The sequence below is a fragment of the Neophocaena asiaeorientalis genome, unplaced genomic scaffold, assembly GCF_003031525.2.
Source record: "Neophocaena asiaeorientalis asiaeorientalis breed wild unplaced genomic scaffold, Neophocaena_asiaeorientalis_V1.1 scaffold177, whole genome shotgun sequence".
Classification (NCBI taxonomy): domain Eukaryota; kingdom Metazoa; phylum Chordata; class Mammalia; order Artiodactyla; family Phocoenidae; genus Neophocaena; species Neophocaena asiaeorientalis.
The window spans coordinates 20,854,803-20,868,856 of record NW_020172779.1 but is presented as its reverse complement, the minus strand read 5'-3'; the positions used below and the strand labels follow the sequence as shown (position 1 = coordinate 20,868,856).

At 45.6% G+C, this 14,054-nt stretch overlaps 1 protein-coding gene across 6 annotated transcripts in view; it reads left to right on the top strand.

Moving 5' to 3' along the window:
- The window catches only part of PTK2 (protein tyrosine kinase 2), a 225,270-nt gene that overhangs the window by 109,603 nt on the left and 101,613 nt on the right, over positions 1-14,054 (top strand). For 5 of the 6 annotated variants that reach the window (XM_024741050.1, XM_024741051.1, XM_024741048.1 and 2 more), the window contains 4 exons: positions 2,436-2,576; positions 3,095-3,172; positions 8,922-9,029; positions 10,718-10,835. In XM_024741050.1, coding sequence (XP_024596818.1) covers positions 2,436-2,576; positions 3,095-3,172; positions 8,922-9,029; positions 10,718-10,835 — 445 coding nt within the window. Of the gene's footprint in view, positions 1-2,435; positions 2,577-3,094; positions 3,173-3,396; positions 3,628-8,250; positions 8,325-8,921; positions 9,030-10,717; positions 10,836-14,054 lie in introns of those variants that run through there. The other variant, XM_024741054.1, reaches the window with a different exon arrangement.

Sequence of the window (14,054 nt, the reverse complement as noted above, 5' to 3'; positions counted from 1 at the left end):
TGCCGTCTCAGCTGTGGCGAGAGTGGCCTTTTTCAGTCTCTGGGCTCGTGGCCAGAGCTTGGACGGCTCTTCCCCAAACCACGCGTCCCAGACTTTTCTATTACACAGTGTCCAAGGCCAACCACTCATGTTGTAGGTGACATCTGATGGTCAAGCCTTGCCCTTGAACCCATTTTGCTTCTCTTCACTTTAGTTCCTGTGATCTAAAACCGTAACTGATTCTCTTCCAATTGCCTGTAGTTCCACACTTGGCTCACCTGTCAGAACCCCAGCCCTGGTTAAAACCAATGTTGGCCTACCAAGCAGACTTTGGCCTGCACTTCTTTCCTGCGGCCACTGTATTTGTGGGAGTCATCAGGCCCCATGCCTGTAATCACGTCGGCTGGAGACCATAAGGTTCTGACCCAGCCCTGCTGTCTCCTGAGCTCGGATCTGTACCCAGCTTTATGCTCAGTGGTTTAGCTCGGGAGGCTTGCGGATCTCAGGCACATTCAGAATTAACGGGACTTGATCTTCCTGGAGCCCCGCCCCTTCTGTTTGCCCGCTTGTTCCACCCAAAGCTCGAGTTGTGTCGACTTCCCGCTTTCCCTGCCATCTTGAGCATCACCCAGGTGGCCGTGCGTGCCCGGCGCCAGTCTTCCTGCTTCCGTTCTCCCCCACACCTTCTCTGCAGGAGCAGAGCCAGCTTGTGAAATAAAAGTCACCAGCACTAGGTTATCTAGGGCCCGCTCTCTGCCCCCCGCCGCCTCGCACCCTGGTCTTCATCTCCAGTAACCGCAGCCCCTCTGGAACTGGATCCCGCGCTGACCACTGCTCCTAGCGGTCCAGCTCACTCTGCGGTGTCCCAGATCCAGAAATCCTTTGACCACACTGGCACCTTCGGGCCACTCTAGGCAGGCCGTCACTGCCCTGACCCACCAGAGTATGCCACCCCCTGCTGATTGACCTGCTCCCACTTCCCTGACTGCTGAGATTTGCAGGCTGCCGTGGGATGAGGTCCTGTCCCTGCCCCTCCAGATCCCACCCTGGTCCTGTCTCCAGTCTCCTGGCTTTGCTTCCTGTCTGTGTGCATCTCACACCGAGGCTCAGGTGGCCCCTGGTGTTCTCTAAGACCCTCCTCCGCCTTGCTTCTCCTGGTCTTGGCCATTTCAGCTCAGTGGTAACTCTTACCTCTCAGTACATCCTGTTGATTCTGTTTTCAAAACAAATCTGAAATCTGACTACTTCTCACTCCTTTCTGCTTCTACACTTGTGCAGCAGTGCCTGGGTCCCATCACCTCTCGCCTGGATTATTTTGTTGGCATCTCACTGGATCTCTCCTGCTCCCTTCATACTGTTCCCAACGTAGCGGCCAGAGGATTCCTGTCAAAATCTATGTCGGATCACAATATTCCTATTCCAGGCTGCCCCAGGGCTTTGCATCTCACCAGGGTGGACCCAGTTGCGTCCTGTGGCCTGCACCCTCTTGTACCCTTCCCCAGACCTCATCCATCACACATCCTTTGCCCGCTGGCCCCCTCAGGCCACACTCCTCTCTCTGACACACCATGGACTGTGGGCTCGCCACCCTCCACCATCCAGATGCTCATGGTTTATAAATAGAAAACTCACATAAATGAAAAGTCACCCAGAGATCACCTGTGATCCCACTACACAGAGAAGAGAGGCATGGCTGGTTTGTCTTCACTGTGCGTTGGTGCGTGTGCCAGCCTGTGTGAGGCCCATATCCTGTGCTCTCCTTTTAAAGGCTTCTACACTACAACAGATTGCCTTATCTTATTTTTTCATGTAGCACTGTGATACCGATTTTCATGTCAGTAAATGGGATGTGCACGGCAGTCTTAGGACATCTGGGTAGCAGACACACTGCAGTGTGCATGGCCGGTTGTGGGGTACTCTATACTCTTCCGTGCTGAACCTCCTTGTTGCTGGATCTTTGCACAGTTCTTTCATCATTCCCAAAGAATAATTTCTCAAAAGTTGTGGTTTTAAAGTTTTTGATTTCTTATTGCCAAATTGCCTTCAGAAAGGGTGTGTCGACTTCCCCTCCCAGGTTGGGATGTGTGAGTGCCTTTATGTCGCCTCCTTTAGCGACTTCAGGTCACATGCGAATATAGCCCTTATATTTTTAATGCCTAACTGTTTACCACATGTTCTAATAAGCCAATTATTGCTTTACCAATTTCTGTTTAAGAAATAAAGCTTGGTACTGCTGAACTGTATACTTTAGGATGGTTGCGATGGTATATTTTATGTGTATTTTACTATAATTTTTTTAAATAAAAGAAACAAAGCTCTGATAAATACAGCATTTGGTGAACGTAGGTGGTATTAAGTGGTGGCTGGACAAGAAATGTTCCTTGGTGTTGGCTGTTATTGCTGTGGTCTTTACCCATTGTTGGCTCTAAAAAGATGTTTGTAATTTTATCATGCAGGCCAAAACACTAAGAAAATTGATTCAACAAACATTTAGACAGTTTGCCAACCTTAATAGAGAAGAAAGTATTTTGAAATTCTTTGAGATCCTCTCCCCAGTGTACAGATTTGATAAAGAATGCTTCAAGTGTGCCCTTGGTGTAAGTATGGGGACTTGGAAATAGGGTGGGACTAGGTGTGATTTCTTTTGCTTTTTCTTATCCGTGTATATCTAAATTTCTGATTGAAATCTAATTTGTCACATTTTTAACAACATGAGAATATTTTGTCATTTTACAGTGGGAAAAATACAAAAAGAAAATGTGTCAACGTGAGACTAAAACCATCCTTTTTTAATAGCATGCCTCAGATTTTTTTTTTATTCCAGCCCAGCGATTCATTGATTAACTGTTCACTAAGGGCTAGTTTCCCTATTCATATAATCTTCCCAAAGAACCCATTGGCGTGAGACCCACTGCAATGAGCACAGTCGGTCTGTCTCTGCTTAGCCTCAGCAGATGCTGCGCCGGGAGGTTGTAAATATTTTGTGTTATTTGGTTACAAAGATCAGTAGCAAGCTAGTCCAGCCCCCCTTTGGTCCTTTAATGTGTCCGTGGTTCTTTATCTAAAATATCTTTTTCCTTCTGGTACCTTTGCCGTCACCCGTTTCACCTTCAAGTCGAGCTGGATTATTTCGGTGGAGCTGGCGATTGGCCCCGAAGAAGGGATCAGTTACCTCACAGACAAGGGCTGCAACGTAAGTGCGCTTTGGGCAAGTCTTGGGAGCGGCCTGTGTGGAACACACCTCCTTTCGGACCTGATTGTGGACAAAGGGGAATCAAAATAAGGAAATGAGGATCCTCTTGGAAAAGACATCATTCTGCCATTAAAGCTTGCCGTTTCACAGCGTTTATTGCTCAAGGGAATGAGAGGAAGAGACAGCCTAGGTGGAAAGTTTTTGAAATTCTTTAGTCGGGCAGGAAGGGAATCACACAAATGGCACATGTGTTGGTGAGATCTGAACGGGGCTGTTACAGTTCATCTGGAGAAGTTTGAGACACTGATTTCTTCATTCACTTCTGCATCTAATTTAAGTATATTTGTACTTGTATCATGTCCTTTGAAACAGCCTCTTCTGGCTCTTTCCAGGATCAAAAATATCACTAAGAAAAGGGCAGCCACCCCAATAGAGGATGTCCGAATAGTTAAGACGTAAGTGAAGCGACGTTCAGCCCCATAGTCATCAGATAAGTGCACAGTGTGATACTGTTACACACCTACCAGAATGGCTGAGGTGAAGGAGATGAGTAATTCCGGGTGTCGGCAGGCACGTGCAACAGCTGGACGTTTCATACACTCTGTGAGGGTATAAAGTGGCACGACCTCTTCAGGAAGCTCTGTGACGTTATCTGTCTTCTCTTTGATTTGTAGTCTCTTGTATCCTCTTGCCAGGTTTTCTTTGTCCTTTCGCATTTAACCCGTGTGGAACTTTTTGTGTGGTACAAGGTGGGCCTGCGGTGTGTCTGGAGGATGGGATCTGGAGTGTGCAGCCAGGGTTCCCAGTGGGTCACCCTCATGCTGGCCGTGTGACTTTGAGTCCATTTCTTCACAGCTGGCTTGTGTTTCCTCGTCAGCAAAATGGCAGTAATAATCACAACTACCTAAGAGGGGTGGTAGGAGAATGAAGTGGGTACTGAGTGTGCAGTGTTGAGATGAAGGCCTTGCACAGAGGAAGCACTTAGAGGATGCTGGCTGCTGTCATTGTCCCCTTGTTGTTCTTCTTGTTGGTATCCCAGTGAGCAGCCAGTCGTGTCAGCACAGTAATCGTATCTTTTACCTCTGAACTGAACGTCTGCCATCTTTGTGATCTAATTCTGGATCCTCCGTTCTGGTCCAAGGACACAGTTCTCTCTTTCTGTACTGCTTCCATCCAAATGGGACTGCTCTAGGTGGGTGCTGCATCCCTGTGTCATCTTTTGTTTGTACACTTTCCTGGCTGTTACTGGCTATTTAGTCTTTCGAAACCAAATTTATAGAATTAGCAGAAAATTCTGTTGGGATTCCAACTTGTTTGTTAATTTGTGAAAGTAGATATTAGTTATCTGTCCAAGAATATGGTATGTCTATTTGTTCAGGACTTCTTTTTTTTTTTTAATTTACTTATTTATTTATTTATTTTTGGCTGCATTGGGTCTTCTTTGCTGCGTGCAGGCTTTCTCTAGTTGCAGTGAGCGGGGGCTACTCTTCGTTGCAGTGCGCGGGTTTCTCATTGTGGTGGCTTGTCTTGTTGCGGAGCGTGGGCTGTAGAGCTCAGACTCCGTAGTTGTGGCACACGGGCTTAGTTGCTCCACGGCATGTGGGATCTTCCCGGACCAGGGCTTGAACCCATGTCCCCTGCATTGGCACGGGTGGACTCTTAACCACTGCGCCACCAGAGAAGCCCGTTCAGGACTTCTTTTACATCCTTCAATAAGATGTCATAGTCTTTTTTGTATAGATTTTGCGGACTCTCAACCACTGTGCCACCAGGGAAGCCCTCGTATAGATTTTTTGTATTAAGCTAATTCATAAGTATTATAGAGTTTTTGGCCTTATTGGGAAAAGTTTTTTTTTGCCATTTCCAATTTAAAATTCATACTGTGAGCATAGCAGAATATACTTGATTGTTGTTTATCATATATTCAGCAACCTTGTTCATTTAATAAGTCATTTTTTATTAGAATCTTAGATTTTATAGGTATATAATCATGTAATCAGCAAAAAAAAAAAGAATAGTTTTAACTTTTTTCTCTAATCTGTGCAGTTCTTTCCTGTTCTCATATTCACAGGCACCTTGAAGATCATGTTTAAAAACGGGTGGTAGGGGCTTCCCTGGTGGCGCAGTGGTTGAGAGTCCGCCTGCCGATGCAGGGAACGCGGGTTCGTGCCCCGGTCCGGGAAGATCCCACATGCCGCGGGGCGGCTGGGCCCGTGAGCCGTGGCTGCTGAGCCTGCGTGTCCGGAGCCTGTGCTCCGCAACGGGAGAGGCCACAACAGTGAGAGGCCCACATACCGCAAAAAAAAAAGAAGTGTGTCATCATTCAGGATAATTTTTGTTGTTGTTGGGTTTTAGTAATGTATCTTTTAAAAGAAATCTATTTATTTATTTGGTTGTGTGGGGTCTTAGTTGCAGCATGCGTGTGGGATCTAGTTCCCTGACCAGAGATCGAACCCGGGCCCCCTGCGTTGGGGATGCAGAGTGTTATCCACTGCGCCACCAGTAGAGTCCCTTTAGTAAAGTATCTTTCATGTTTTTAAGTTACGCCTTTCTTTGCTTAGCATTTTTATTAAGAGTGGCTTCTAAATTTAACTGAAGGCGTTTTCAGCCCTAATGATGTGATCCTGCTGTTTTCTCTTTTTATTTGTTATCAGTGTGTATTATCTTGATTAGATGGCTGATACTGAGCCATTTAATAGCTCCTACTGGTTATGCTATATTATTCTTTTGAAATAGTGATTTATTATATTTGCTAATATATAGAATTTTTGCAACTATTTATAAGTGAAATCAATCTAGTCTTTTCTTTTTATATTAGCTCTATGAGGACATGATATTAGAAGTTACACTAATTTTATCAGGCGAATTAGGGGGCTTTTCATCATTTTGTGGCCTGAAATATTTTAAGTCAAGGTAGAGTTGTGTGTTCTGTGAAGGCGGATAGAATCAATATATGTAACCACATGGTGCCTTTTTCAATGGTGGGTGTTTAACCATTTTTTCAACCTCTCCAGTAGTAATAGATCTATTCAGGTTTTCCATTTCTTGTGTCAGTTTTGGTAATTCATACTGTTAGTGTCTCATCTGCTTTTCTACATTTTTAAATTGTTGCCGTGGAGTTGCATCTCGTGATACTCTTACTTTCCAGTAACTTTATTTCTATATCCTTTCTCAGTCCTAAGCTTGTCTGTTTGGATTTGTCTCTTCTTTTCAGATTTGCAAAGGATTTATTTCAGCTGCTTTTGAAGGACAGGCTTAGCGGGTAGGGTTATAGCATTAATCTATTTGTCTTCATTAATTTCAGTATTTATCTTCACAGATTTCCTTTTCCTAATATCTTTTGGTTATTTTTATTCTTTTCTTCTGCTGTTCCCTTTAAGTACTTCTTTAAAATTTATTCTTTTTATGTGGCCGACCTTGAGGGATAATGTCAGAATGAGGCAGAAAAACAATGGATTAAAAGAAGGAATAAAAAATAAGTTAAATACAATAATTTCCATAACTCAACTTTCTTTTTGTGCTTTGGAAATTTTTTTAAATTGTAAGATGCCAGTAATGGGAATATTTTAATATAACCATTTACTGAAACTAACTGAGATATTTGTCATTTCATGTGTCACCACTGACTTAATGATATTTGGTTCCCCGTGTGTTAGGAGGAGCCTCAGGCCTCCTCTATGACAGTGTATGTACCTTGTGCCAGCAGCTCAAACATCAGACTAGCATCACCCTCGGTGATGTCCTTTTCTAAAATGGTGAGCAACTCATAGTAACATTCCAAAGACAGAAAAGTGTAATATTCCCTGAATTACACCTAAGTTGCATTCCTGGAAAATTCCATGCAGAGCATACTTTGTGTTTTAAAATAGATGTGGGTTCTAGAATCAGATTTTTCACCAGCATGAATAAATACCAGGATATTTGAAAGCCATTCAGGACACAAGACAGTTTTTCACCATGTGGGAATTTCCTGCACATTATATGGCCTCTCACAGCCCTGGTCCTCATTCATTGGTCAGCTGAAAACAACCCCCAGGGAATGGCCCTGCCCCAGTGAGACCAGAGCCCATCCCATCAAGACGAGGTCCTGGTGGAGAATTAGGTCAGAGAGGCAGGCAGAGGTCATGTCATGATTCCTTTGGGCTAGCGTTGTACCGTTTTTACAGGGGACTTAATAGGACCAGATTTACATTTTAAAATACCTCCCTGGCTTCCGGGGGCTGTCTGTGTAGAGGACGAACACGGATGAAGGGACACTGGCTGGGAAACAATTGCAGGACGGATTCTGAGCACCGTGCAAGACAGTGGCTTGTACTGGAGTGGTGGCCGTGGGGATGGAGGGAAAACGCACGGATTCTGGGTGTTGGGAGCTGGGCTGGATGTGAGGTAAGGGAAGGAGGGGAGTTAGTAATCATGCCTTCATATTTCCACTCAGGAACCAGGTTGAATGGTGATGCTTTTGTTGAAGTGAGGAAGACTGGAGGGGGAAAGTGTTTTGAGGGGGGGTCCCCGTGACTGTGCTGGGTGTGCGGTCAGTCTCTCTCCAGTGTCCACGCGAGGATGTCACGTAGGGAGTGGGATACTTGAGTCCGAGCTCAGGACTGGAGATGGTACTTGTGCCACAGGACTGGCTGGTGTTCGCCGGGCAGGCCTTGCACAGCTGGCGAGAAGGATGGGGCCCAGCACAGAGCCCTGTAGCACCTGAACGTTTGTGGGTTGAGTAGGGGAGAAGCCACGAAATGGAAAGAGAGCCAGGGAGGGAGGAGGAAAGCCCACGAGGACAGAGGCCAAGAGAGGGCCAGGCGTGCGGGCCGTGCTGTGTGCTGCCCAGGGGACGGAGGACTGCCCGTGGGCGTCCGTGCGGGGGGGCCTGACAGCAATGCCTGAGAGCAGTGCTGCAGAGACGCTTCCCTGTGAAGGGGCGCGGGGTAGGAGTCCCCTTCTGAACCGTAATTCCGGCTCAGTCCCAGTGGCATCATCTGTGCTGAGTGGGGCACTTGGCAGGGAGGGGCTGATACCTGTGATGTTCTAAGAGAAAGAGGTTCTAACTAGGCCGATTGTTTTGGATAAACCTGTAGGAATCGTCTCACGTGAACCGGTCGTTGTCATGAAATGGTAGAGGATGAAAGACGGATGGGCATGTTTTGTCTGTGTAAGAAAAAAGAGTTTACTCCTCTTGGGAAAAAGAACAGTGTCTCTCTTGGCCTGTCTGTGTGGGAAGGGCCCTTTGAATACCCAGCGTCTCCCTAGCACTGTTACACTCTGGAACTTCAGAACGTTTCAGAGACTTGTTCTAGCTCAGGGTGCATTGGGAGTGGGAACAGGTCCCTCTCTCTGTGAGAAGTGGAGCAGAATGTTCCCTTAGGCCAAGAATTTCACACGGTTCCCCCCAGGCCAGAGGGTGAGCCAGGTCGGGGACTCCCTCCTTCCTTTCTGTGTCACGAGTCGTGTGGGACTGGTGACCACTTGTGCAGCTCCTGAGGATGGAGTGCCCCTCGGCCGTCAGGAGCACAGAGAGCAGACACATCCCTGACCGTGAAGTGAGCAGGTGGCCCTAGCAGGTCCATGACTGCCCCTCAGAGGGAGAATGGCCCCCCAGGCAACACGGACAGTTGGTTTCCTCAGACATCCCACGTAGGGGAGGTGTCCTCAGGAGGATGAGGTGGGCTTGGGGCCGTGAGGACTGCACAGAATAGCTCACGTGAGTCTTGCGTCTGTGGTCCAGAGCGTTTGCCTTTTCTTCCTAAAGCCCACACACCTGGCCGACTTCAATCAAGTGCAGACCATTCAGTATTCAAACAGCGAAGACAAGGACAGGAAGGGGACGCTGCAGCTGAAGATTGCAGGAGCGCCTGAGGTAAGGAGGGCTCACGTGCGTCACGATGGGAAGACGAAAATAAAGCGCTGTTGTAGAAATGACGATTGTTTCTGGTTGCAGGTGAAGTATTCATGGGTCATCAGAATCACAGCTTTCTCTAATGTAATAAGCGTTACATTACGAATAATAATGATTAAATGCCCTCAAGAATAGAAAACAGGTTTAAAAATTAATGGAGCCTTATTGTGGAGATGCTGGAAGATTATCATGAATTACCAAGAAAATCAGCCTCTTAGAATTATATAAATTCTGTAAACTATGTTACAGTGTTATTTCCCAGACTGTGCAGTATGTGACATTCTCTGGGGGGTAATAATTAGGAAAATAACCGCGGCAGCAGCTGGCACTTCATGCCACATATGTCCCCACTGTCCGACACTTAACACAGAAGCCAAGGGCAACACACGGCGTCCTCAGAACCCAGCGGAAGAGGCACTTTGAGATACTTTGGTTACCCCCAGTCTGTAGATGAGGGAACCAAGCACAGGATGGTGGCCACGGTCCTAGTAGGCGGTAGACATGGAGTTCATCCCAGACAGTCTGGACCCGGAGCCTCTTCTTAATCAGCACGTGGTGTGGAAAGTAAAGGCAGGCCTGGCACGAGAAATGAACATTTGGCAAACACTGCGTAAGGTGACCTTTCTGAAAGACGGGCAGAGAATACTCACATACCGAAGAGTCTGCACCACCTGGCGGCACGGGCAGGCTTACTCGTGGGTGAAGCCCGTTCTGGGGGCTCACCTGGCCCCACTCGCACACCTGGGCTCTGCTCTGCTGCGGCCCCTGCGGGGATGGTTTGTTTTCGGTGCTCCTCACGCCTTCTTGCTCCTGCTGCCTTGGGATCGCGGCATTTCTAGGCTCCAGACAGTGGATTCTCAGAAGTAAACAAATGATGCCATGAAATTCTGAAACCGTATTGCAAATTGAACTTTCCTGAAAATACCTCAGTAATTTCTTGTTTGCACCATCACTTTCAGGCCGTCCTCCTTTCTGTTTGCTACCCTCAAATAATATTTAGGATACTGCAGGTGAGATACGTTGTCCCTTTGGAAGGAGGTTATGTAGACTACACGAGTTAGGACATACTTGTGTTTGAAAGTAAGATACAGCTTTGATGATCTCCTGGATAACATTTAATGATAGGTTTTTGGGAAATTTATCGTAATTGCATGTTTAACTTGGAAAGTGTGGTTTCTAAGCTCTGGAGCAGAACATGCTGTGCATGCTCCAAATAATGAAATTCCGCTCATTCAGTGTCAGAAAAATTACGATGACGGTTGATAAAAATTTACTCCACATTTGTCTAGTTTCTAAAATAAGCTCTACTTTAGCTTACTAATTTTCTAAATTCTTTTCTTAATTAGAGCGTGCCTAAGGGACCAGACGTTCTGAAAGGAAGTGGTTTTTTCACCTCTTTTTGTTCTAGAAAGGGAGTCTCGGTTTAAGTGATTTTTCTTTTTTTGCCTGGGTTTGCCTTCTGTCACATATTCTAGGAATAACATCCTTAAATATCAAACTTCCTTTTTCACTCAAACCTTATGACAGATCTTGTTTCGCTCCCACTCTGTGTTCAAGTGTATCTAGAGATCTGATGTCATAGTGCAGCTGTCCCTTTGATTACTGGAAAGAACAATAACGGCTCTCTCTGGGTCTTCTCCCCTGTCCAGCCTCTGACGGTGACAGCACCGTCCCTGACCATTGCCGAGAACATGGCCGACCTGATAGATGGGTACTGCCGGCTGGTGCACGGGGCCACGCAGTCTTTCATCATCAGGCCTCAGAAAGGTGAGCTCTCCTTCTGTTCCAGCGCTCCCTCTGAATCGTTAGCCGAGCTCACCCCACAGCCTGTGGTCCTTTTAGATCGCTCTGCGAACGTGAAGAGTGGATGAATATTTCAGCGCAGTGGACCTGTATTCTTGCTTTTCTAGGGAAGTGATCCAGCTCACAGCCTAAGAGCTGGGTTTGGACGGAGCTTAAAGGAAACACTGTGTTTAGACCCTTTTGTTTTGAGCAACATACTTAATGTATTTTCTAGGTTACCATTAGCATTTTTAAATAAACTTTTGGGATTATGTTCTGGGTCGTTTTTAAGTCTCTTGTAACTCATGATAAAGTCTCTTTCCTATTTTTTCTCATAGATCTCCAAAGCTTAGAGTAGTAGTTCTAAGCATGATGTGATGAACCTTAGAAACACGACTGTGTCTCTTTAGCCTTTCACAAGGCAGTAAGATGGGGTGTTTCAGAGGATTTGGATTTCTGAAATAAAGCAGGAAAAAACTGGACTTTGGAATTGTATTGACCTGTGGGTTCAAATCATGAGTGCATGCCGTCTGCAAAGTACTTAACTTTCTGTGCCTCAGTTCCGTCCCACAAGACACGAAGAGTGGTCCCTGTCTTGTGTAGTCGTGGGGGGACGGCCTCGTGTGTAGGTGGCTTGGGGCCGTGCTGGCACGTACAGCATCAGAAACTTCAGTGTTGCAACGCTGCTGCTAGTTTCAGTGTGATCTTGACACACTGGATGAGCCTTGGCTTGGAGATTCCTCGTCCATAACGGAAGAATGGTACCTACTTTATAGAGTGGTAGGGGGGTCCACAGTAGTCCCCGTCAAGCAGGCAGCCAGCTCTGTGGCAGGTGGACACAGGATCCCTGCCAGCACTCCCCTCTGTGGGTAGGACGATCCCTGGAGGGAGTTGGGGACGACTGAGCGGTGAGCGAATGGGGAAGCGTATGTGGAGACACACAAGGGAAGCAGATGACAAAGCCCTGAGCTCCAAGTGTAGACACAGCAGAGGGTCCTGCCTGCCCAGCAGTCAAGTTCTCTGTGCTGACAGCAGGTGGAGGGCGTTGAGGGAGCGTGTAAAGCAGAGGCATCATTGGAAGCTTTGTTTAAAAGTTAGTGTCAGGGTGTTGTGCTCTGAAAACGGTATCTATAAAGCCATGAACCAAAAGGCCAATAAGTGCATGGATTCCAGGATGTGGCTAATCTAGCAAAAATGTTTTCCCACTTTGATCAGACCAATAAAGCCTCTTCATTTATTTTTTTCCTAAAATATAGTGTGTATTTATCATAGCTTTTTTTATGTAATGAAGTTGCTTTTAGAAATATCTGAAGGCTACTCTCAGTTAAAATCTTTGCATCCATGAGCTTTGAGTTTTCGTATTGTGCTTTAAGTGGGGATATGCACCTTGCAAACATTGTTTAAATGTTTGGGGACAGTTGTTTCATATAAAGATAGTATTCTGTGAAAAGTGTTAAATGTGCCGTATCGCCTGTCTTCTTTTTAGTGAATAATTTTTTAATTTCATCCTGATTTACCAAAATATTCTTCATTAATTTGTTGGTACACAAAAAAATAACATTCAGACATTAAGCATTAAATGTTTGAAGCTTTATTTAACATCTTCCTGTGTTGGTTTTTAATTGGCTATTTTTCCCCTCTAAGGAGAAACATTTTGTTACCAAATCTCCTGAAATGAGATGCATTAAATTCTTCGTTCATATGAAAACAGCATAAATGAAAATGCTTCTCATAAAAACCTAGTAGGGCATTGGTTGTTACCAATTTTATGTTGTCTTTATAGAATTCATTATTGAGTCTGCTAATTTATTTACTTTATTCTAAATCACAGCATATGTACTTATTACATGACTTTTATAATAGGTACCTAAAGTGAGGTTATATTGCCTAATTGAAATAATATTTTAAGTCAGATGTTTTAATGGATTATAGTCAGAAATACATGGACAAGAGCACATGTGCATTTTTTAATTTAGTTTTTTTTTAAATTTCAAATAAATGTGAAACATGTTTCCACAACTCTAATGTACCATTTTCCTGGTATGTACTTTAAGTAACGATTATGTACGTACCCATTTGTCCTCTCTAGACTATAAACTGCTTAATGGTAAGGAGCATGTACACGTTTGCGAGTGTTAACAGTTATAGTGACGTGTAAGTTCTACACCTGAGGTCTGATGTGCCCAGATGCACTTCGTTAACTCTGTGATCCACCATAATTGCTTTGAATTTAGAAAGTGCTTTTAAATGTGGTGTCATTAGGGCAGAAAACTAAGAGTCACAAGTCTGATGCCCTGAACCAGGTTCCAGCAGAGTCGCTGTGTGACCTTGGCCCTTATCGTGGGGCGTTATCTGACCTTTCCTTTACTTGCAAGAAAGCTCAGTAGCAATTTTTCAATCTTAGTAAAATTCTCCTCAGAGGAAAGAATTGTGCGAATCAGGGTCATAATTTCATCGTTCTCAAGGAGGGTTTCTGTCCGGAGGATGATGGTAAATACTGCACATTGTGAGGGTGGGGCTGCTCCAAAGCCTGACCCAAAACCCAGAAGGCACGGAGAGCAAATCCGTGGAGTTCATCAGTACATAAGTATGAAGCGCTTCTACTAGTCAAAGAAATGCTTTTTAAAGCCGTGACGCAGAAGGGGAAACATCTGTAATACATACAATAAAGAATTAAAATCTCTTTATTTTTCAAGTGTTCTTCTAGCTCATTGAATAAGAGGGTAAAAATGGGCACCTATAGAAGAACGGACATACACTGTCCATTAAGCTTATGGACACAGACAGTGACAGATAGCATTCTGTGTCTGTTAACCTATTGTTAGATGGGTGGAAAGACCGACCCATTCTTGGTGGGGCTGTTGCGAGGTGCCCTCCACACTCCACTGTGTCAGCGTGAGTTGGGACAGTGCTTTCGGTTGCCCCTGGCGCTGCCGGCCCCTCCTGGAAACAGCCGCGCAGGACCACTGATGCGGCGCCCCTGCTGCACTGTCTTCGGTAGCACAAAATGTGGGACGACCCCGGTGTCTACGGGGGCGGAGCTAGTAGCTCATAAGTAAGGGAGTGTGAGATGCCGCGCAGCTGTTTGAGACGATGAGCTGGCCCTGTTTCCGTGCTGAAACCGACATGCACGTGTGTGTGTATAGGCAAACCTGTGTGTGTTTATAAGCATACGAGCAGTCTGGTAGTCTGGAAAGTTAAATG